The sequence below is a fragment of the Ursus maritimus genome, unplaced genomic scaffold (genome assembly GCF_017311325.1).
Source record: "Ursus maritimus isolate PB19 unplaced genomic scaffold, ASM1731132v1 scaffold_12, whole genome shotgun sequence".
Taxonomy (NCBI): domain Eukaryota; kingdom Metazoa; phylum Chordata; class Mammalia; order Carnivora; family Ursidae; genus Ursus; species Ursus maritimus.
The window spans coordinates 7,978,184-8,002,664 of record NW_024423564.1 but is presented as its reverse complement, the minus strand read 5'-3'; the positions used below and the strand labels follow the sequence as shown (position 1 = coordinate 8,002,664).

Genomic DNA, 24,481 nt, shown 5'->3' with positions numbered 1-24,481 from the left:
GAGCAGGAGACGGCAGCACATCTCTCTACTTACTGATGGGGAGGACGATGATGGGGATGTTCTTGGGCCGCTTGCTCTCCTTGTCGAGGAAGTCCCCGGTGACCGTTTTCTCTCTCTCTGTCACACGACAGTTGTACTTCCCGCTGTCTTCCTGGCGGAGGTGGTAGACCTTCAGCACAAAGACGCTGTCGCTCTCTTTGGCCACTTTCAGCTGGCCCCTGGCTTCCCGATGGGCGAACTCACTGTTGAGCACCGGCACGGCGTTGGGCCCCATGCTGGCAATGAGCGAGCTGTTGAAGGCCCAGGAGACGGCGAAGTAACGGTCAGGAATGTTCTGAGCCTCCAGGATGCATCTGAACTCCACCGGTTCACCCACCGTGTACAGCCGCTTGTCCGTTTCCAGCCGAACGGTGAACTCTTTGTCTAAGAAAACAAACAACAAAACGGATGCATTCCGGGTGAATGTGGGGGCCCCCCGGCCATCCCAACTGCGTCAGCAAATTCCCACCACCTGTGCCTTCGGTGTAGTGCTAACCACGGGGAAGGCACCCCCTCTCCCTTGTCCTGGGAGAAAAACCCAACCCATGCCCAGCGGATCTGAGGACCAGAGAAACTCCTGAACGTCACAGAGCAAACTCCAAGGTAGCTAGACCCAGACGGTCTAACGGGCTCGTCATCCCGGTTGATAGACCCAGACGGTCTAACGGGCTTGTCATCCCAGTTGAGACTGAATGGGCTCTGTCTGGTGCCTGGGGTGCCCTGGACTAGACCCCCAGAGGTCAGTAAGGAACATCATTCCTGACATCACTTACCCAAGTCTAGCCCTGACCTATACTCCCGAACTCCACTGAAGCAACAGGACTACAGACATTTTCTGCAGATGTGGTAGGACCCGCCCCACTGAGATGCGAGAGACAAAGTGACACAGTGGCCTAGGCGCTGACCGCCATACTAACAAATACTCAAAAATGTACATGTAATTGAGATGTGTTCTCCAGCCCCATGTGCACACTGGGAATAAGACACAGGTAAGACAATCTCTAACAAAATTCTGCAGGCAAAGTGAAAACAAATGTCTCTCCACCAGTCACCACCTGTCAGATCAAATCTCAAGAAGGATGGAGAGGGAAGATATCAACTTCTGCTGAAAGTGAATGCCCACTGAAATGGTCAGTGAACCCAAGCAACCTCCAGAGAACTCGCTGTCTGACCAGGATGAGAGGGTAGTCAGAGAAGGGCTCATGGCCACGAACAGCATCCCGCACACAGTGAGACACTGACCACCCCTCACGGGCACCCAAGGCAGAAATGGGGGCTAAGACAAAGGATGGAGGACTGGAGAAAATAGAACTGCAGGGCTTTGGGTAGGAGGGCTGGAGCTAGGTCCCTCCTCCTTTCGGGTCTAGCTCTGTCCTTCTAAAGAGGGGAGATCACATTCCAGGTATGTTTGAATTCCTTGTAGACTGGCTAGCTCTGACCTCAACTGCCTGCCTTATGCTGCCATTTCCAAGCCTCTACCACTATCTTGAAGACCTTTGCCCCATTTTTGTCCCCCTATCCTACGCACCCTTCAAGCAGACAGAAATCCTATTTCCCTGAGATATCACGGGAATCCCAAGTATGCTGCTTCGACATCCTCTTCTCCAGCCCAAGCTTGGCTTTGCATCTCCCTGTTCTCCAGACTCTCCACCACCTCCCCTCCCACATGGCCCAGTGTCTTGTTCCAAATACCCATTCTCGTCAGCAAATTAACTCCTTCCTTTATAACCCCAGATTCCCGACAAAGCAAACCCCACTCAACGACTCCCAGGGCAGGAGTTGAAAGTGGGTTTCGCTCTGGCACCTTCTACCTAGAGGAACACACCCACAAAGAACTGTGCCTGTGTTATCCGCCAGACAGTGGCTCTGTGGGAAACCCAATTATAGTCACTTGACATCAATGTAAAAAAAAAAAAAAAAAAAAAGCACCCCTTCCACATAAATGGCATGGAAAACATGCAAACAGGTGCTCGAGACCTCCGAACTTTCCATTTCCTTAGAGTTAGGCTGGCTACAGCTGTGGCTTTCTACTCATGGCAGCCAGAGACTCTTCTAGTCTGGTGGGACGATCCCCACAGCTCGGTGAAGCCTTCACATTCCCAGAGTGAAGACACAAGACCTAACAGCGTACCCCCTCCTTCCTGTACAGCAATTGGTCCTTGGTGATGACACCCAGTCCATTAAACCTCTAGAAACTGATTTATGCTTTTTCCAATGCCCCCTCACTCTTCAGCTCCCTGCAGTTTGGCTTCTGGCCCTTCTCCCACGCTCCGCTGCCTTCGAATATGTCACCAGTGACTCCCCCCCCCACCCCCGCAATCACACCAAAGGCTTCTCTTAAGCAGGTTTCGGTCTGGACCCACTCTCCTCCCTTGGGTTCCATGATGCCTTCCTTCCTGTTTTTCCTCTTGCTTGACTGACCACTGGGTTTCTCTCTCTTTCTCACTGAAACCTGCCCCTCTGACCTCTTACTGCTGCTGTGCTCCTGGGCCTTTTGCATTTACCAACCCACGGGCTTCCCCCCGGCCCTCATCCCTCCCAGGTTCAGCACAGACAGTGCTTTGTCTACTGAGCGTCTCCGTGATGCCAGATGGGGTCCTGACTCAAACTGACAAAAACAGAAGAAAAGACAGCCAGGGCTGCCACCAACGGGGAAGCAGAGGCTTTGAAGCAGGACTTTGCACGCTCTCGGTACCTTTCCTTCCCCTCCTCCCTCTCCCGATTCAAGGAATCAGCCAGAGCCCTGGCCTCAGGGTGCCCAGGAGGTGGATTCCCGTTCCATGGTGGTGTCCCCCATTCTTCCATCTCTAGCACCCACTGCCTGCTTTCCAGGCACTGCCGCCGACCCACCCTGGCCTTATAGCTCTCTCCTACCTGGTCTCTCCACAGCAGGACCAACCTGTTTAATCAACCTCCAGCTGGTCTCCACAGTCTTTTCCTTCTAGAACCCAGATCTCATTGTGTCACTACTTGCTTTAAAATCTCTATTGCCCCCTCCAAGTGTCTGCACCAGTGATTTTCAAACAATCCTTGGAAGGAGCAGAGGAAAGGGCAGTTTCTTCATACAAAATCTTTTCTTGCCCGATATAGAAAACTTTTGGTTGAGGCAAGTGAGGGAACTTGCATGCCTTCCTCTGGCACCTCCTGGCAGGCACCTCTAAGGGGCTCCTAAGATCCCAAGAAGGACAGCTTGCAAACAGTGGGTCAAGGCCAAGCTCCGTACTCCAGCACGTGGGGCCTCAGGTCACCTCTCCTTCTTCTCCTGCCACTCATTTCTGGGACTCAACCTCTACCCACACTGCACTCCTCTCTGCTGGCCGAACATGGGACACATTTTTGTGCCCTTTTGCTTGTCCCTCTGATGGGTCTCCTCAAGCTTCAGACTTGTCAAATGCACTGGTTTTCCTGGATTTGCCTTCTCTCCCCCATCCAGGGAAAACCTCAGGTTGCAAGAACACTTCCTAGTCGCCGTGCCCCAGGGCACTGTCCACACAGCAGCATCACAGACCGCAGCACGCCCCACGTAGCCACCGGCCTTCCCAGCTGCCCCTTCCCTGACTGCAGGCCCCAAGAGCTGTTCATCTTTGAATCCCCAATGGCTCTCGCCAGACCTTCACTGCAGCAGAGGCCTACAGAGTGTTTACTGAAAGGAATTAAGGGAAGGACCAAGATGGGGCTGCAACCATTGAACCTGAAAAGCTCGGGGGCACACAGTAGAGTCATCAACTTTTTGTGTGTGTCTAGTTTTCCCTTTGCTGGCTTAGTCTGAACACATTTGCTGGGCAAATTCAGAAAGTCCTAATCCCAAATTGGTAAGATTAAAATAAAGAAGATTAACTGATGCCACCTAATTTAAAAGCATTAAGATTCAAAAATTGGTCCAGACTTTTGAAGCTGATCTGAAAGCCATCCAGAAAGGGAAAGGATACATACGAAATGAAGTGCCTTCCCCAGATGTCTTAGTACTGGAAGATCTAGAAGCTGCTAACTGCTCTGCGCCGGACAAGAGCAGATAAAATGCTCTCTTTCCTGGAGTCGATCCTTCTCATAAAAGCCCATCAGATGTCCAAAGAATCTCTTCTGCCCTATTACCTATAGACCTGTGCTGAACAATGTAGGCAGCGGAAGAATCACCTGGGACGTTACTGGAAATCCAGCTTCCCAGGCCCCCCGCCCCCACCCCCACCCCCGGAGCCTGATTCAGGAATCTGTACTGTTAGGTAGGCTGGAAGCGCTGCTCTAAAAGGACACAGGCACAAGTGGCAGAAGACCAACACCCCTGACTGTATGTAGCAAATGGGACAGTGAGGTCAAGGTCAGGTCCTGAAGAGGAGACCCCACCCGTACTCATCTCCCACAAACCACACCTCCAACTGTAGCCTCTCACCAGGTTCCTCGGGCCACTTACTGCACCTCGATGATGGCACAACGACCAGAGCCAGGGCACTGAAGGCTCATGGAGAGTCTGCCCGTGCCTGGCCAAGACAGCCAGCGACAGGAGTCAGCTCTGATCTGGAGCATGGCTGGACTCGGGGGCATGGGGCAGTGGGAGATTGTTGGGGGAATAATACAAGGAGTCAGGGAAGATCTCAGCACACTGTGCCACCATCTTCTCGCCCCAGCTATGAACACGTCACTCAGCATCCTCAGGGAACCCCCTTTCTAGATCTTTCATGGGAGAAAGCCTTTATGGGAGAATCTGATACTCGCCAGGCTGGCCTCAACGACCCACCCTGTGACTTGTTCCAGGGCCCCACCATAAAGCAACTCCCCCTGGCATCTGCCCCACCGCGGACTGACCTCGCAGAACTTCTGAGGGACCCTGTAGTAATACGTGATAGAGCATTTTGGAAATTATAAAACACCACTGAAGACATGGTACTAATATAAAAAATAATAATTTGAGCCAAAAGTTCTCTAGATTATAATTTCATACATCTGATGGAAGGCTCATAATCTCAAATGTCTCCTACAAATGAAACAGGCCTAGTCCCCGAAACAGGCAACATCATCAAAGGGGGCAGCTGCTGGGAACCCAGTCATCCGATACAAACGGTTTATGTGAAATCTCCCAATTTTGTAAAATGAATTTGTAATTCAAGAACAAATATAAAATTCCACGTGGGTCCAAGAAACCGTGTCTGTAAGCCGGATTCGGTCCGGGTTGCTCCTCTCCAAGACTCACTAGAAGGTCAGACCTTAGGTAGGCTACCCCTATACTCCTAGTACTTTCAGAGGTCACCAGAGGAGTCTGCACACCTTCCCAGTGTTGGACAACCCTCCCCACCAGGTAGAGAGTGGGGACAAGACAGAGACTGACCCGTGGGCTGGACGTTGACCACGGTGCCCTCGGAACGCTTTCGGGTCATGGCGTACCACGAGCCGTCCGGGTCCTGGATCCACTCGGCAGCCTCACAGTAGAACTCGCCCTGGTCGGAGGGCTGCAGGTGGAAGACGGTGAGGCGGAAGGTGGTGCTCCCCAGCTTGTCCAGCCGCACCTCCCCCAGGCTCTGCCTCTGGGCGTACTCGCTGCTGGAGTGAAGCACGAAATCGCGGCTCAGGGAGATGACCTCCGCCGGCTTCTCGCCCCCTCGTTGCCGGAGCCAGGCCACAGACAGGTGGCTGTGCTGGAACGTCTCCGTGGCCACCTCACACGTGAGCTCCAGGGCGTCCTGCTCCACCTTGTGCAGAGTCTGGGGCACGGCCGTGGTCTGCAGGGTGTCGGGGATCACTGCAACACAGAAACGTCCCGGGAGCCGGGTCACAAAAGCCACAGAACATCACCCTCGCAGAGGGCTAGCCAGCCACCCCGCAGGGCCTTCCACCCTCACTGTGAGGCCACGGGCGACCCTGGATGGCACAGAAACAGAAGGAAAAAGTTTTCCGCTTGGATTTGGACTGCAATTTTCTTTTGGCACTTACGCTTACCTGTTTGGTATTTTAATAACACTTAGGTAACACGTGGGACATTATTTCTTTCCCCATAGTAAATGAACTCCCTGAAAACACCGTGTAAAAAAGAGTTCTCTTTTAGGCCAAATGAGATTTTGTTGTTCATTTTGGTACTGCTTCAAGATACTTTCACTTGGCTTCTGACCGATCTTCAAAAGGAAATAGTTCCTAGAAGTAGCAGTTTTACGTGTCTATGCACCTTGCTGACTTCCTCCCCTCTCATTGCCCCCCCACAACCCCCCCCCCACTTCAGCAATGCAATGCTCCAGGAAGGCTATGTTGTAAAAAAAAAAAATCTCTGGTAGAGGAAAGCAACAGCATCCTCGATGGTCTGGTAGGTTGAATTTTCCTATAATGTGTGTGTCAGAGTGGTACGTGCCAGAAGGAAGCCTAGTTCGGGCATGTGAGGGCATTGCCCCATGGTCCCTCGGTCAGACCTGTACTCTGGAGACTAAACACCCCCCTTCTCAGCCTGATGGGGTGTGATGGGGACACACCAGTCCTAACCAGGGTTGTGTTTTCTCACTGCATCGTCTCAGGCCTGGGTCTCTCAGGCCTCCTGATGGGACGCAGACCAAGATAAAGGAAAAGCAAACTTGTCGTGGGTGGGGAGGGGGGATTTCAGTGTGGGCAGCACCCGGCTGCAATGTTCACCCACGTGGAGGGTCAACGATATCAAGGCTGTTCTGTTTTTCTGCTCAAGTCATAATTTCCAAGCATAATTGTGATAATAAAAACTGGAAATTAAGACTTGGGCAGAAAAACAGAACAGCCTTGATATCGTTGACCCTTCATGTCAGCAAGCGTGGTGGCCCACAGCCAGCCGTCCACACTGAAATCTGTCCCCTCCCCTCCCGCCAGCTCCCTCTGTCATTCAGGGAGTACCAGGGCCAAGGGAGACAGCTGGGGCACAATTCCTTACTCGTGTACCCAAAGGAACTAGGGACGGGCTCCAGGTGTGAGCAAGGAACCTCAGGTGCATTCGCTTCCTGATTCAGCAGCGCCCCAGGGGTCTCAGAGCCCCTCCACTGCCCAGCGGTTTCCTTCTCTGCTAGCTGATGTCATGGGCTCCCTCTTCGTCATTTCTTCAGACAGATCAACCACAGATGTCCTTGCCTTCTGTTTTCATATCCCCTTTCTCCAGCTATAGGGTCAGTTAACTTCTCTGAATTCTTAACATCTGCACTCGATCCTTCATAGGTTTTAGCCTCAGCCTTTTATTATTTACAAGTGAACCCAGAACCTTTGTTCACTCATGCTGCTGGTTAGCCACTAAGATATCTGGGGTAGCTTTGGGGTTATTTTTTCAAGTCAAATAAAGTTGCACTACAAAAGAAGTGACTCGGTGATCTGGACTCAATGTTTATTTCCTCCCCTCCCCCCACAATCCATATGGTAAATCCTAATCCTTCCTCCCTGCCCCACCCCCAACCCCAATGGTGTTTGGAGGTGAGGCCCTGGGAGGCGATGAGGTCATGGAAGGGGAGCCCTCATGAATGGGATTACTGCTCTTGGAAAAGGACCTGAGTGAGCTCGCCCATTTCCTTTCCATGGGAGGACACAATGAGAAATGAAAAGTTGGCAACCCAGAAGAGGGCCCTCACCGGAACCAACCATGCCCGCCACCTTGACCTCGGACTTCCAGCCTCCAGAACTGTGAGAAATAAATGCTTGTGGTTTCAGCCGCCCAGGCTGTGGTATTTGGGTATAGTAGCCCGAGCGGACTTACTGGGGCGGGACACTGGCCATGGGAACCGGCATCTCCTTACCCACGAGGTTCATCTTGGCACTGTAACTTCCAAAGTACCGCTCATCCGTGTTGGGCGTGTGGCACTCATACTCCCCGGCATCCCGGGCCTGGAGGTCGGTGATGTGCAGCAAGGCTGAGTTCCCCTGCACTCTTTCCACGTAGATCTTCCCCCCACGGACCCGCTGGGTGTAGATGGCGTAAGGGAAGGAAGAGTCCACGGTGCTGACGATTTGGACCTCACGCTCCGGGGCGGATGGCAGGTAAATGGACCACTGGAAATTCTGCTCAGAAGGCCCCTGGTAGCCGCTCACGTTGCACCAGATGGTGATGTGGGAGCCCTCCGTGCGGTACAGGGGTCCTTCCTGGACGGCGACATGTCGCTGTGCCAGCACTACACCTGTGGGGGACACATGGACACGCATGCTTACTTCTCAGACCAAAATGCAGAGTAGGTAGCGATCTTCAAAAGGGTTTGTGATTTGTATGACATGATCATATAAATAGCTTACTGGCCCTTTCTGAGGCGCTCTGTGATTTATAAATATTAATTAAAACACTCTGCGGTGAAGCTCTGTCCCTAATTTGCATATATGGAAATCTGACCGAGCAAAGTCACAGTTCTGTTACTTATTCAACGGCCGAACCCTTGGGAATTTCCTTCAGTCCCTCTGTTTGTCATTTGTGTAGCAGTTTTATATTTATTAATGCTGTGTATAAAGTTTTTAATAAAATGAGCAAGAAACGTTGAATCCTCGGCACCCATTCCAATGAAAGCAAATAAAAGCAACCCTCTTGCAGTCTGGGCCTGCAGGTCAGAGGGTCCTGGGGCCCTGGCTTTGGTGCTGCACCCTTTGTTTGCAAATGTAGCTGCTCCCAGGACAGGAGGTGGAGGAGCGTCCCTGACCTCCTCTTCCCTCCCTACACGGTGGCAGAGCTAAGCTCCTGCGGGCGACTGCAGCTTTAAGCTAAGTGCACACGAATGTGGAAGTACAGGCAGGGCTGAAGCCCTGCTGCCCAGATGCCCGCACACTGGCAATGCGGGGGAGGGGGTACTGAAAGTGCAGACCCACCCCTTGGGATGGAGGCTCTGATTCTCCACCAGTCCCCCTGCCTTCTGGCTGAGCTATGCTGCTCCGGGGTCGGCTCTGACCGCCCCCTCCGTGTTCTTAACACGGTCTCCCCTGTAGACGTGGAAGCGGAGGAATATGGTGAGCTTCATTTCTCATTCCATGCCTACTGCCTGAGCCCCAGAGCAGGGAGGAGGGGGCACCCCCCCCCCCCCCCCGGGGGGGCAAGGGGCCGGTGAGTTCTAGCCACAGGTCTGCCAGCAACTGTGACTGGCTGTGTCATCTTGGACAGGTTGCTCTTCCTTTCTGGGCCTTGATCTCTTCATCTAGAAAATGATTTCTAAGAAGGCTTGGGAGTGGAGCAGCACATATGTCAGGGCTGGCTTTGTCACTTACTAGCTGTGACCTTGGCTAAGTTACTTAACCTCTCTGAGCCTCAGTTTCCTCATCTGTAAGAATGGGATAATAATGTGTGTCTCGCAGAGTTATCAAAAAGACTCAGTAAGGTAACAGCTGCAAAGCCCCTGACACAGGGGCTAGCCCACAACTACTGTTCAGTACAGGGCTGCTAGCTAAAAACCCCTCCTGGCTGGAACATTCTGCAGCTCTCAATCCACAGGGTTTGGCTGGGCATCACCCAAGGACATTCCAAGGACTTCTTGACAATGACGGCATCTCTGGGCCACCCCCCTCCCCCCACAGCTGCAGCTCGCTTCCACCGTCTGTGAAAGCTTCCCCTCTCCCTCTCCAAAAAGGCATCGCAGCTGCCCCAGTGTAAACCCCTCTGACGGGGATCCAGCTGGTAAACAGCTGGGACAGCTCGAGGACTAGCGGAACGCAGCTCTAAGGCCAGTCCAGGGGTGCAGCCCGGGAGGGGGCAGTGTTTGCGCCTCCAAGCAAGCTGGCCTCATCTACACGGTGACAGACTTTACCACAGACCCAACAAGGAAAGACGTGGGGCTCATGGACTGGAATTCATGGAGAACCTTTTCTCCCAAACCAAATCTTACCCGGAACCCCATCTTGGCTTCACGAGTGGAAACTGGAAACTGAACAAATGAAGGGTGGGAACCAAATCAGCAGATCAAAGTGGTATGCGAATTTAATGGATCCATCCTGGTTGACAGCATTCATGACTACACTGAGAGTCACTGAGAAGACAGCTCATTAGTTATTTTCAGTCTGTGAAAATTTGGTGTATAACATTTTGACTATGTGTACTCTGTCTATGACAACTTAAAATATCTATATGGTGACATTCTGAATCAAACGTTTGCACGACTCTGGAAACACAGAACTCTGAAAACAATTTCACTACATTCATAACATTTAGGCCTCTTTGTATCTCAGTGTTCTGTGACACAAAAGCCACAACTGCTCATCACCCGCCACCAGGAAGGCTACTAGAAGCAGGTCAGGAAGAGCCGGCTTCTTCAAGGCGCTGTCTCCCCACCTTGGATCCACACTGGAATCCCCCGGGGAGCTTTACAACATAGCAGGGTCTGGACCCCCCCTGGTGTAACGGGTCTGGGGTGCAGCCTGGGCATTAGCATTTCTAAAAAATTCAAATGCATGGCAGGGTCATCAGCGGCTGCTTTCACGGGTCTCTACATACTGGCAACCAGGCGTCCAAATTAGAGAGCATCTCCTAACATAAAGTTCTCAGTAGCTTTAAGCTCTTTCCTTCTGCAAAGACTCCACATGAATCTGGGTCAAGAAAGTTTCATTCTTCTCTAGCGAATGGGCGTAGCGGAGGCCTGTCAGACCCTGGCTATTGCGAGACGACCGGAGCTTTGCCAGCCTGCATTCTCCTCCAGACCTTACCAAACGCTTGATGTCGGGTCACACACATCACCCCCTGAAAAGGAAACGGCATTAAGTGGCCTCAAGGAGCCAGGGCATCAGGGTCAGAACAACTTGTTCAAGTCAGAAGCAGGTTATAAACAGCCCTGTCAAATAAATAAACACCGGACTGGACTCGAACCACACACATTCAGCCGCGCCTGTTCATTCGGTATCTCCTTCATTTCCTTCCTGCCCCACAAAGGGCCTTTGACGCCTGAAAGTAATGCCGTTCTTAGGGAGTGGACTCTAACACAGAAGTAAAAATTACCTTTTTCTTCTCAGTTTAATTCCCTTTCTATACCCCCCCCTGCACAATCCTATTCCTGGCACTGCCCCTCACGTTCCGAGACAGCGCTGTGTCTTCAAAGAGACCCAGGTCCCTTACCCGGCCAAGGCATCCCCTGGCCTCACAGCCCCTTCCATCTCCCCTCTCGGTCTACAACAGAAGACTCCTCCCAGGCAGGGATTCCTTTTTTTTATTATTATTATTCTTACATTTTTTCAGTTTAGACATTTCTATACTTTTTAAATTACTTTGCAACAAGCAAATATCACTTCTGTAATTTAAAAAAACAAATATACACAGGATCCTATATAACTGTATAAAAAAGGACTGGACACAAAAGGCAGAAAAAGAGTGGAAGACAAAACTAAGAGCAAAGAGCAACAAATACAAAATAGTAATGCGTATGGTAGGTACTAATCCAGCTGTATCAGTAATCACTCTGAATGTCGATCAGTGGTCTAAATGCACCGACTGAAAGACAGATTGTTCGAGTGGATCAAAACGCAAGACCCAACTATATATCTACAAGAAATCCACTCTAAATATAAAGACGCATATAGATTCATGGTAAATGGATGGAGAAAAACACACAATGTAAACACTAATCAAAAGAAAGCAGGAGTAGTTCTGTTAATCTCAGACAAAGCGGATTTCAAAATAAAGAACGTTATCACTGATGATGAAAGACATTACACAATTGCCCACAAAGACATAACAATTCTTAACGTGTATGCACATAACAACAGAGCAGCATACTAGATGAAGCAAAACTGTAAGAACTGCAAGGAGAAATAGATGAGTCCACTATCAGAGCTGCTGACTTCAATCCCCCACTATCAGAAATGGACTGCTCCATCAAGCCGAAAATCAGTAAGGACACAGTTGAACTCAGCAACACCATCAACCAACTGAACGTAATGGACATCTGTTGACCACTTCATCCAACAGCAGCAGAGTAAACATTCTTCTCAAGCTCGCATGGAACATTCACCAAAACAGACCACATTCTGGGCCATAACACACACCTTAGCAAATTCAGAAGACTAGAAATTAAACAGTGTCTGCTCACAGACCATAATGGAATTAAACTAGAAATCAATAACAGAAAAATTACTGGGAAATCCCCCAAACACATGGGTATTAAACAACACACTTCTAAAGAACACCTGGATCACAGCAGAAATCTCAAGAGATACTTAAAAATATTCTGAATTAAATGAAAATGAAAGCACAACTTACCAAATGTGTGATATGCAGGCAAAACAGTGCTTAGAGGGAAATTTATATCACTGAATGCATGTATTAGAAAAAAAGAAAGATCTCAAATCAGTAATCTAAGTTTCCACCTTAGGAAAATAGAAAAGGAAAAGCAAATTAAGTCCAAAGTAAACAGAAGAAATCACAAGAATCGGAGCAGAAATCAATGAAATTGAAAATAGGAAGTCAATAGAGAAAATCAACAAAATCAAAAGCTATTCTTTGAATAGATCAATAGAATCAATAAGACCCTAGCCAGAATGACTAAGAAAAAAGGGAAAGGACACAAATTATCTAATACCAAAAATGAAAGAGAAGACATCACGACTGGGCCCATGAATATTAAGTGGATAATAAAGGAATACTGTGAACAACTCTGTGCCTACAAACTTGATAACCTTTCGAAATGGATCAATTATTTGAAAGACACAATCTGTGAAAACTCACAGAAGAAAGAGAATTTCAATAGACCTATACTTATAAAAGAAATTGATTCAATAATTAATAACCTTCCAAAGCAGAAATCACCAGGCCCAGATGAGTATATTCTATTGAATATTACAGGAAAAAAGTATACCAACTCTTTATAATCTCTTTCAGAAAAAAGATGCAGATGGAACACTTAATTCATTCTCTGAGACCAGCACTACCCTAATACTCAAACTAGACAAAGACATTATAAGAAAAACACAGACCAATATATCTTAGGAGCGTAGATGCAAAAATCCTCAACAAAGTATTAGCAAATCAAACGCAACAATTTACAGAAAGAATTATACACCAAGTTTATGTAGGATTTATCCCAGGTATGCAAGGCCAGTTCAATATATAAAAATCAATTAATGTAATATATCACATCAATAGGCTGAAAAAGAAAAATCACGTGATCATATCAAGAGAAGCAGGAAAAGCATTTGACAAAATCCAACAACTATTCATCATGGGAAAGTCTCAGTAAACTAGGAACAGAGGGGAATTTTTCCAACTTGATAAAGAATATCTACGAAAAACCTAAAGCTAACATCAGACTTAATGGTGAGAAACTCAAAGCTTTCCCACTAAGATCAGGTACAATGCAAGGATCTTCCCTCTTACTGCTCCTTTTTAATATCATACTTGGAAGTCCTTGCTAATGCAATAAGGCAAGAAAAGGAAATAAAGGGTATCAGATAGGGAAGGAAGACATAAAACTGTCCTTGTTCGCAGATGACATGATTGTTTATATTAAAAAACCTAAGAGGATTGACCAAAAAACAAATAAACAAACCCTGAAACAAACTGAATTTGAAATTTTGAAAACACACTACCATTCACATTAGTATTCCCCAGAATGAAAGGTAGAAATGTAACAAAATATACAGAAGATACATATGAGGAAAGCTACAAAACTCTGATGAACAAAATCAAGAACTAAACAAATGGAGAAAAAGTCGATGTTCTTGGATAAAAGGACTCAATATTGTCAAGATATCAGTTCTTCCCAACTTTATCTATAGATTGAATGCAATTCCAGTCAAAAATCGCAGTAAGTTATTTGTATATATCAACAAACTGATTCTAAAGTTTATCAGAGAGGCAAAAGACCCAGAATAGCCAATACTATACTGAAAGAGGAGAACAAAGTTGAAGGGCTGAAGCTACCCAGCTTCAAGACTTACTATAAAGTAATGAAAACAGCATGGCAATGGAGAAAGAATGGTCAAATAGATCAATGGAACAAAACGGAAACCCCAGAAATAGACCCCCATAAATGCAGTTAACCAATCTTTGACAAAGGGGCAAAGGCAATCCAATGGAGCAGAGAGAGTCTCTTCAACAATAATGCTCACATAACTGTACAATCACATGCAAACAAATAAGCAAAACACCCGAATCTAGACAGAGACCTTATTCCCTTCACAAAAACTAACTCAAAATGGATCACAGACCTAAATGTAACATGCAAAACTATAAAACTCCAAGAATATAACATAGGAGGAAGCCTAGATGAGCTTGGGTAGAGTGAAGCCCTTTCAGATATAACACTAAAGGCATGGTCCATGAAAGAAATAATGGATAAGCTAAGCTCGTTAAAATTAAACTTCTGCTCTGTGAAAGACAAAATCAAGAGAATTAGAAGACGAGCCACTGAGTGGGAGAAAGTATTTGCAGAAGACACATCTGATAAACGACTATTACCCAAAATACACAATGAACTTTTAAAACTTAAAAATAAGAAAAAAAAAACTCTGATTAAAAAATGGGCCAAAGATCTGAAGAGACACCTCACCAGAGGAGATACCAGATGGCAAGTAAGCATATGAAAGGCTGCTCCACATCACGTCTCCAGGAAAACAACGAAAAGATACCGTTACACGCCTGTAAGAGCGGCCAAACTCTGGAGCACTGGCATGCATGTGGAGCAAGAAGAACTCTCATTCGTTGCGAGTGGGGATGCAAAACAGCATAGCCACTCTGGAAGACAGTTTGGGGGTTTCTAACAAAACTAAGCACACCCTTACCATACGGATCCAGCCAATGTACTCCCCGGTATGACCCAGAGGTGTCGAAAAGTTTTGTTCCTACAAAAACTAGCACATAAATGTTGGTATCGGCTTTCTTTGTAACTGTCAGAAGGTGGAAGCAATCAAGATGGCCTTCAGTGGACAGCACAGAAGAGTATTCTGCCCTAAAAAGAAATGAGCTTTCAAACCATGGAAAGACATGAAAGAACGTTACATACTAGTACGTGAAAGAAGCCAATCAAAAAAGGCTACACATTATATGCTTCCAACCATGGGACGTTCTAGAAAAGGCCAAACTACGGAGACAATAGAAAGATCCGTGGCTGCAGGGGGCAGGGAGATGAATGGGCAGAGCACGGAGGATTTTTAGGGCAGTGAAAATACTCTGTACGATACTGTCATGATGAACCCATTTTAGTGTACACTTATCCCAACCCACAGAGTGTACCACAGGCAGAGTGAACGCTAGGGTAAACTACGGACTTCAGGGGACTACGATGTGTCAACGCAGGTTCACCCTGGGTAACCAATGCACAACTCTGATGAGTGGTGTGGATGACGGATGAGGCTATTTATGAGTGGAGGCAGGGGTATAGGAAATTGCTGTATCTTCCTCTTGATTTTGTTGTAAACCTAAAAAAGTATATAGAGAAAATACGGGGTAATAGGATGGCAAGTGATTTTATTGTCTTCTTTATATTTTACTCCTCCCCACCCTTATCCTCTACAAAGAGTATGTACTAGTTATATAAGTAGGAAAAAAATTTAACCAAAAATAAAAATAATGTATGACTGCTGTATAAAACTTCTTCTGTATTGACTAATACGGAGAATAAAAAAATATGTATTTGGTCTTTGTCCCTGGTTCCTGGCCCAGAGCGTCTAAAACCCTCCGAATTTTCTGAGTGACAGCAATGTCTTTTGTCATTCTAAAGAGCCCCTTTTGCCCCTAAGGAGTTATGCTAATGATTTAAGGCGGGGCTTTGGACAGTTTCAAGAGGGGAGCTGGCCAAGCTCATCAGGTAGAAATTTTCAACCCCACCCCACATACTCCAGGGAGGAGACAGGGGCAAGAGACTGAGTTCAATCACCAAAGGCTAATGATTTAATGAACCATGCCTATGTAATAAAACCCCCATATAAAAACCCTAAATGACAGGGTTAGGAAAACCTCCAGGTCAATGTGCAGGGAGGGTGGCGTGCCTGGAAAGGACTTGGCAGTTACCGTCCATACCTTGCCCTCTGCACTGACTGGAAATGCAGAAATACTAGAGTATGACTTCCAAGGCTAGGCCATAGAGAGACACCAGGGTTTCTGCCTTGCTCTCTGGGACCACATATACCGCATCAGGACATCAAGCAGCCCTCTAGGCAGGTCTACCTGAGGCCTCCCGCCAATGACCAGCATGTAACTGGGCCACGCTGAAAGCGGGTCCTCCAGGCCCAGCCAAGATGACTGCACCCTGCTGGGAGCCACAGCGTCAGAGCCACTGGAGGTAAGATGCTTCTTGATTCCTGATGCACAGAAACTGTATGAGATAATGCTGTTATTTTTTGTGTTTTTTGACTTTTTGTATCGTTTTAAGAGTTTTATCAACAACTGCAGTAATAACTGCTTTTGCAGAACACACACAGCTTCTGCAATCAAAATCTTTCTTTTTTCAAAATCTTTTTTTTAAGACATTTTTTTTAAAGAACAATTTTAGGTTTACAATACAACTGAGAAGAATTTACTGTTGTTTTCAGCCTGAAGTTTGGGGACAATTTGTTTTGTACCAATATATGACCAATATCATCACCTGTGAGTCCTAAGATTTAATGAAAAATTGTGTTCCCTGCCCATGCATGTGTTTTCCAGAAAAGGGGTCCATAAATTTTAAAAGATTCTGAAAGCAATTCAAGGCCCAAAAAAGAAGACTATTGCTTTAGACAGCGCCTGATCATTAGGACTGGCCGTGTCCTTTCAGATTTAGTTGTGACAGTCTCCAGTCACATAAACAAACACACGATATCCATCACTTAACTAGTTTTTCAAGATACTGCATGTTCAAGGACACTCTTTTTCCTTTGTTCTAAGTCCTAGATGAAACTGGCTAGGGGTAGTATGATTCAGGAGTCAGTGAGCAGGAGGGGTCACTGTGCCTGTGAAAACTAGCTTCTCATGCATTTTTTTGGAACACGCCTGGGCTCAGGGAACCTATGTCTCTAGGCAAAGGATCCAACTGTTCTGTTCAAGACGCATGACTGAGCACGTCAAAGTGTCAAAGGATCTAGCTCACCGTTCCACGTCTGCTCTTCCAGTTGTGGTCTCTACAATCAGCAAAGCTCCCTCCGCGCCCAGCTGGTACAAATTCTACATGCAACTCCACCACGCTGGCATATTTCTTTATCTGTACAATGGGAATAATGTAATGCACCATATCTCGATCTCACAGGTAACCCCACAGATCAAACAGTATCATGAAAGCCACCCAATGAATGTTTCAAGGTTTCATTTTATTTCTGCCCACATGAGATAATCTAAAACCAGGGGAAAAAATCTCTGTAAGTACAAGAGCATAAAGGGAACACCAATGTTTAACTTATGGCTAAAAATGCAAAACTGTGTAGGTAGTAAAGTTACGTTTAAAAAAATACTATCCCTAGAAAAACGACCCCAGAAAACAACGATACTGGGCTGAATCTTTGAGTGGTGAGAATACGGGTGACTGTCCCCTTCTTTTCTTTTTGTGTTCCCATTATTTCAAGTAGGCAAGTATGTGTTGTTTTAAAATGAAGATAAAGAATGAAAATGATTAGCACTTTAAGGGGGGACAGTACTCTCACTGCTCGGCGTACATCATCTCATTTAATCCTCACACAACGAAAGGAAGTTGAGGTCGTTAGAGTCAATGGAGCCAATTTCTCCAGGACAAAGAACGTGACTAATACTTTTCTTTGTGGCGCATGCTGAATGTGCTGGGGGAACATCAGAGATAAGTGAGGATAAACCACAGACTGGCTTTTCTTGCTGACCTGGTCCTGACGACTCTCGACTCTCGTGGAGAATCTATATTGCCTCAAGTTTAAAATACCAAACAGACCCTTTGCGGGGTGGAGACTGGGCCAGAGAAAAGCTTTCCAGAACCTAAGTTCCCAAGAGAGAGCAGTCGGGGAGGCGACTCCAGTGACAAGGTCTGTGGATCCCCACTTGTCAGCCAAGGGAGGACAACAGTGGCACGAGCTAAAAGAATCTCTGTGTGATCCCCTTCTGGACCGGGGATGGACAGACCAACACGGAGCTTGGCCCTTGCCAACAAGAGCCAGCACGTGCTGGACCCCGATCAGGTACCAGGCACTGTCCAAGTGCTTTCAATGCTCACAGCAACCCCAGGAGGTGTGTACTCTTAGTGACTTCACTTTACAGACGCAGAACCTGAGGCAAGAGGGGGGAAGCCCGTCAATGCAGCCAGGCTGGAGACACCTGCACCACGCAAAGCACCTTCACAGAGAAGGTCCCGCTAGGGCAGTGTCACTGCCCAGTGGAGGCAGCCTAACCCAGGCGTGTGCACACACACGCAGGAAAAGCACAGAGCTGGGACAGCTGTCTGCTCCGCTTCCCGAGACCACGGGCACAAAGACCTCTATCTCGGTCCTTATTTCTGTCGAAAATGTCCCCTGAAACAGCCTCGGACACCCATGTGATACGTGCGGTGCCACAACCCAGCAGCAGCTCTGAAGGATGCTGCGAATTCCAGAACTTTCTCCCTCCTGGACCTTACACGGCACAGACGGTGCTGTGAGACCTCAGCTGGTTACTTAACGTCTCTGTGCCGCAGCAGCCTCCTTCGTAAAGTGATATCATCTTCACCTTGCTGTTGAAGGATTCCACGAGTTCTTCCTTTAAGACTCTTGGCACGTGGCCCATCGTAAGTGCTCCGTGGGCAAGAAGCCGCCAACTGCAGGAGGAGCTGTGGTAGTGAGTGATACCAGCTCCAGCTGTGAAACCAACTTCTCCCACACGCCATGACAAGGCGTGTTTTCCAAACACAGCTCAACAACAGCTCCCGTCCCGGTGCTCTTCTTCAGTGTGACCATACCATCGGAGGTAGACTTTACTCCCCCTCCCTTGGAACCCGGGCGGGCATGTGACCCTGGGAGCATCAGGGTCAGGTCATAACAGGTGATGCAGCATCCGCGCTGCTACCTGGCACTGTGTGTGACCGTGGAAGAATTCTGAGTGTCCCGAGGCTGCCGTGCTATGAGGAAGCCCAAGGCACATGGAGGGGCCCGGGGAGGGGGGGCCCCCCAGTCCAGAGCCTGACAGAGCTCGCCACCCACAGCCAGCGCCACAGCCAGCCACGTACGTGAACTTCATAGGACTGCTCAGCCACAAGCAGCCTCCCAGCCTTGAATCACCCCTGCTGAGACCCCAGATGCTGGGGAAGAGAGAGGCCATCCCTGCCACGGCCGCCCCAACTCCTGACCCACAGCTTCCGCGAGCATAATAAAATGGTTGTTTTAAGCAACTGAGTTTGGGAGTAATTGGTTACAGGGCAAAGACAACTGGGACATATGCTACACTTTCAACCAACAGTTTCTGAGTACCTGTTATATGAAGGGGGCCCGGACAGAAACGGAAAGAGAGATTAATAAGACACAGTTGTATGCTAAGCTGACAATCCCAAAGGAAATGCACGTAAGTGATCGTTATTATATAACAGAAGGTGATGGCAGTGCAAAGTGCAAGGTTGAGATCCCTCAGAAGGAGAAAGGAGGTCCAAACAGGCTTCACGGAAGTAGGCATTTGAACTGGGTCTTGGGGGATGCGTGGGGAAGCACGTGCCACGCGAAAACACGACAGCATCGTTCCAGGACCAGCGAGAAGTTTGCCAAGGTCTCTGGTCACATGACTGGAGGCTACAGGAGTGCCAGCTGGGAAAGGGCACCGAGAGGCACACGGATAAAGTTAAACCTCTCCTCTGGGACAGGGGAAGCTGAGAAAGAAGCTAGCAGAGAAGTGAGCACACAGATTGGATTTGTGTTTTTGAGTCCTCGTTCTGGAGGCAGGTGGAGGACAGAGCAGAGGGCAAGACCGGAAGCAGGGAGAGTGAATTAATAGTCAAGGGAGACGAGATGAGGGCCTGGCCTGGTTTTAAGTTCAAGGACAAAAATATCACTCATTCCTTCTTTCTTCTTCTTCTTCTTCTTTTTTTTTTTTTGGTTTAAATCCCCAGTGGTACTTAAAATAGAGCTCGTCTAAAGATGATGATTAGTTAATGTTAAATTATTGATGCCACTTGTAAGGAGGTAGGACTACCTGCTTCAGAACCAGCAAAGAAGATGGCAAACACAATGATTCACTTCACCCCAAACCGACTTTGATCTCCGTGACATGTGTCCTGCTGAGTCATGATGAGGCTGCTTCGCTGTCTGCCTAGGGTAGGACTCCCAGCGAGCAAGCCCCAGGGCTGGGTCCCTGCTTCCCAGCTGCGGCCTCATTTACTCGGTCCTCAATGCTGAAGTTGCCACCTTGGAACGCTGCTAAACTACCACCGCAAAAATACTTTAAACATTCTAATATTTACTTCAAATAGAATATTTAAAACAAATGGTAATGAAAATATTATAAGCCTTCAATCTCTTCTGACTACCAGCTGTCATCCTGCTTCCCCCCTCCCCAACTCCCCAGAGACTGGCACTGCTAGGATTTAGGGATATATCCCTCCAGACTTTTCTTAAAAATCCACATACATACAAATATACACACACATAGACACACACACACACATATATATATTTATATATTTATATAATCATTGAAAATATACAGCATTGGTCCCCATTTTTTTACATAAACACTTTAGTTCCATACAGATACGTTCCTTGGTTTTGCTCCTCGATGTTTTTGAGATTTAAATATAATCCTAGTTCTTTCCTTTTATACAGCTCTATGGTATCCCCTCCTGGGATTACACCAAATTTTATTTGTTCCCCCACAGATGGATATTTATGTGATTTCTAATAGTTTTGCTATAACCAACATGTCCTTCTCTTTGCACATGCCTCCCACTGGAACAGCACTCCAATGGGTCTTAAGGGATAACTTGCTTCGAGCTTACGCACTTCTCGCTTGCTGCCCTAAGTCCCTTGGTCTGGAGCAGAACTAACCAACTTTCTTTGAGATTTGCAGACCACTGGCCTTGAGGAGTAAAAGACCAGACCTTCCCGGAAGATAAGCTGAAAACAGCTGCCCCAGAAGCCAGCAAGTCTGTTCAGAGTCACGTCCACCTCAGACTAACCGCCAGGGAACCTGCTTCTTCCACATGCGCACTCCCTTCCCTTCCCCTTTGAACCCTTCCAGCCTCACCTAGATGGGGAAGATGGTCTTCGGGACGTTAGCCCACCACCTTCCCAGGCTGCTGGCTTCCTGAAGAAAGCAAACTTTCCTTTCCCACCATCACTTGGCTGTCAGGTATTGGTTTTCGAGCAGCCAGCAGCTGAACCTGAATTTGGGACCCGCTCTCTGTCTGGGCATGCTACGTCTTTGGCCTCTGCTCACCCGAATTTGCACAATCCCCTAGCTTCTCTCTCCTTAACCATTTAACCCACAGGGGAGACCTGAGCGCTTCTAGGATGTCCATGGCTCTTTCACCCATAACGTGCTTGGTACTGGGACCAGCCCTCAAGACCTTATCTCCCTGCTCTTCTTCCTCAGCTCCTTACCCTCCTGTCACTCACCCCTCACGATGGCTCTGCACTGCCCTCCCAGAAGAGGCGGGGCTAACACCCCAGAGTCCCCCCCCCACCTTCTCATACTCACCTAGGGCCCCCTCACCCCCATCCTAAAAACGGCACAGCATGGAAGCATCTGGAAAGGCAGATGGAGGAGCCCTGCCGCCTGCCCTGACCCAACTGTGCCCATGGCTAAGGTAACCTACCCTGTTCCCAACTCCAACAGGACTGAAGGCAGCATATCCAGTGGAAAATGCTTATCATTGAATATGGGTACCAGTATTTGCCTTCTATTTTCTCGAGGAGAAAAAATTAAAAGACGGAATCAGATTACTTGCCTGTAAATGCTCTCCCTGTAATTACCCTGGATCTACTGACCACTGTTTCCTTCCATCCGGTTTCAAAGATAACAGAAATGGACTGAATGTCAGGCAGATTGTTTTTAATAAGAGGGCAACCTCATGGCACAGCTCCCCTGCCAAGTCTGGTGGCCTAGGAGCCACAAGCTTCACATGAGTTCCAGTAAAAGGACCGTCGCTCAGAACCAGCAAAGGCCTGCTCCTCCTCACCAGCTGGCATCTCGTAACTGTTGCTGCTGACACTCTAGAAGGTGGCATTTCTGGACCCGGAATGCCCCAGTTTCACCAAGTTCTCAGACTGGTTTAGAGGCACCTGCTGGATCTCCAAACAGCCTCTTTACTGGCCATCACCACCATCCCCCATGAGGAGTAAGATAACACCTCCTTGGTTACCCCATCACACCCTGTCCCCTGGTTCTTCCTCCTAGAAGCTGGCAGGTTTCCTGTCTATGTCTCCCTTGATGTTCTCGTGGCCCCAGGAAGAGGATGCTAAGCCCAGGTCCTTCCTGAAAAATGCCAGATGGGCTCCTAGGGGTGGCATTAGGATGTAAGCTTGCTGGGGCAACGAGGAACGCAGAAGACCTCGAGAGCCTTGTCCAGTGCATCAGGAATAAGGCCAAGATCTGGGTGTGAACTGGAGGCCACGGCCTCAAGAAGATCATGAGAGGTCTGCCGTGGCCCTGGACACAATGTCCCAGCCCCTCCTCGTTCTGTCTTCCAATGCCAAGGCCACAGACACACATAAGAAATGGAGGCTGCCCAGCTGCCAAGGGATGCATGGGTTTTGAATGGGTGGTCTTCAGACGGGCCTCAGAGCAGTTTCCTACGCCTGGTGAAGCCCCTCCAGCTCCCCCTCAGAGAGCACTCCTGTACAAACCACTAATGCTCTTTTCCCAGCTCCGCCCAAGACCACAGCCTTTTCCCCGTGCTCTCAGTGCTTGGGCTTGTCAGACACTTCAGTAAATGTTACCGATGGATGAGTCAATGAGCCAATGAGTCCAGCAGGCTCCAAGGGCCCACTTCTCCAAAGTTAGGAAAAGCCCAGAACACTCGCCTTCAGTTCCAGAGGTACTCGGGCATCTTCCTCTGGACACCAGGCTAGTTTTGCAGGACAGCAAGGGAAGCAGATGGGCTGGCAGCAGAGATGACCATACTCCTGACCATGACCATTCCCATACACATGTGGACCATCCTCTTGGATGTTAGCTGGATAATCACAAGAATTTGAGCTCAGGGGCCCATTCAACTAGCTCAAGTGTGTATGTGTGTGGGGTGAAGAAGGTATGACAAGCAACACCGCGGAAATTCAAAGCAACCCAAGAGTATGGGTCATAGACCTTGGAAGGTCCAGAACTGGAAACCCACGTGACCTAGAGTACTTCCTTAGAACAGCTCCACTCCTCTCTTCAAGGATGTGCCTCCTTGACTTGGGCCAAAGCTTCCGTGCTCCAGCAATTCAGCTCACGTATGCCTACCACTACCTACGCATCACCTGCAACTCCCTACTATGGCTCTCGGTACAAATTCCCCACATAGTAAGCTCAAAGGCTCAGGTGTAGATTTAGGGGGTCATTTATGATACACACTTTACCCCACCCAGGTCCAGCCAGCCTTGACCAGGTGGGCTTCTATTCCACTATCTGGCATACAACCACTGCCCCCTTGGTCCCTGCTGCAGACAAGGCGGCAAGGACCATGGGGGAGGGGGTCACCCCCTGCTTCAAGTGTGAGTGGCCAGGCACCCTGAAATATGTCTAGCACACTAATAAAGAATCAACATCCACAATCAACTAAAAATTAATAGTCAAGTGCATGGACACCGCCCCTGGGGATTTTCCCAAGCCCCTGTCACCTCTATCATAGTAATTCGTGGTCATTCCTTCTCTCTCAGCTTTGACTTTCATCGTTGGTGGTTCGGTCTCCTACACTGCGCCCTCCTCTGTGGGCATCCCTGGGGTTGCATAGTTTTCCAATTTAATTCAAGGAACACACTTTGAGCATGACTGTCACCACGGAGTGAGCACCGGGTCCCCTGCTTGCCCTTCCTGGGGGCGGGGGGCAGAAACACATAAAACACAATTCTGGAGGGGGAGAGTCATTCTGCAACAGCCCAGGGACAAGAACTGGGGAGTTTGGAACACGGCCTGGGAGGTGTGCGGGGCTGCGCTGGGGGCCTTCCAAAGGGTGCGGCACGAGGAGCAGCACACGGCGGTGGGGATGGGGGTTCGCAGAAGCAGGGAGAGGTCCACCCAGCAAGGCTCTATGACAGAAATGACAGCCTTTCTCCAGGTGGCAAAATATTGCACAGCCATCAAAAATCACAGAGCTAAATATGATGAACACCTAAAAATGCTGAAAGCATCTTACTAAGTTGAAGGAGGGAAAAGCTCTAAAAGGTTTGCAAGCGTTTTTGTAAAGAACCCCTCACCCCACTACATATGTGTAGGGAAAGTACTGGGCTAACATGCAGGAAAATGTTAAAGGACAGTAGGGTCACAAGTGACTGGTTTTCCTTGCGTGTCGTGTTTCCTAAGCATTCTGCACTCTGCATGGATTACTCCTGGAATAAGGACAAGTGGTCACAAAGCATTTCTCAGACCACCTTCCCCCGCACCCCCCGGAAAAAGAGTCAAGAGGCGTGGATGTTTTTGTGCAGATGAGTCCGAGTTTGTGTGAGTGGGGGAAGCGGGGGGGGGGGGGGGGGGGGA

General features: G+C 48.4%; 1 protein-coding gene across 1 annotated transcript in view; it reads right to left on the bottom strand.

The window, feature by feature from the left end:
- The window catches only part of IGSF3 (immunoglobulin superfamily member 3), a 92,787-nt gene that overhangs the window by 32,603 nt on the left and 35,703 nt on the right, over window positions 1-24,481 (bottom strand). Inside the window, exons 3-5 of the mRNA XM_040626863.1 lie at window positions 7,761-8,138; window positions 5,360-5,770; window positions 34-423 (exon numbers count right to left, since the gene is read on the bottom strand). Of these exons, the coding sequence (XP_040482797.1) occupies window positions 34-423; window positions 5,360-5,770; window positions 7,761-8,138 (1,179 nt within the window). The remainder of the gene's footprint in view (window positions 1-33; window positions 424-5,359; window positions 5,771-7,760; window positions 8,139-24,481) is intronic.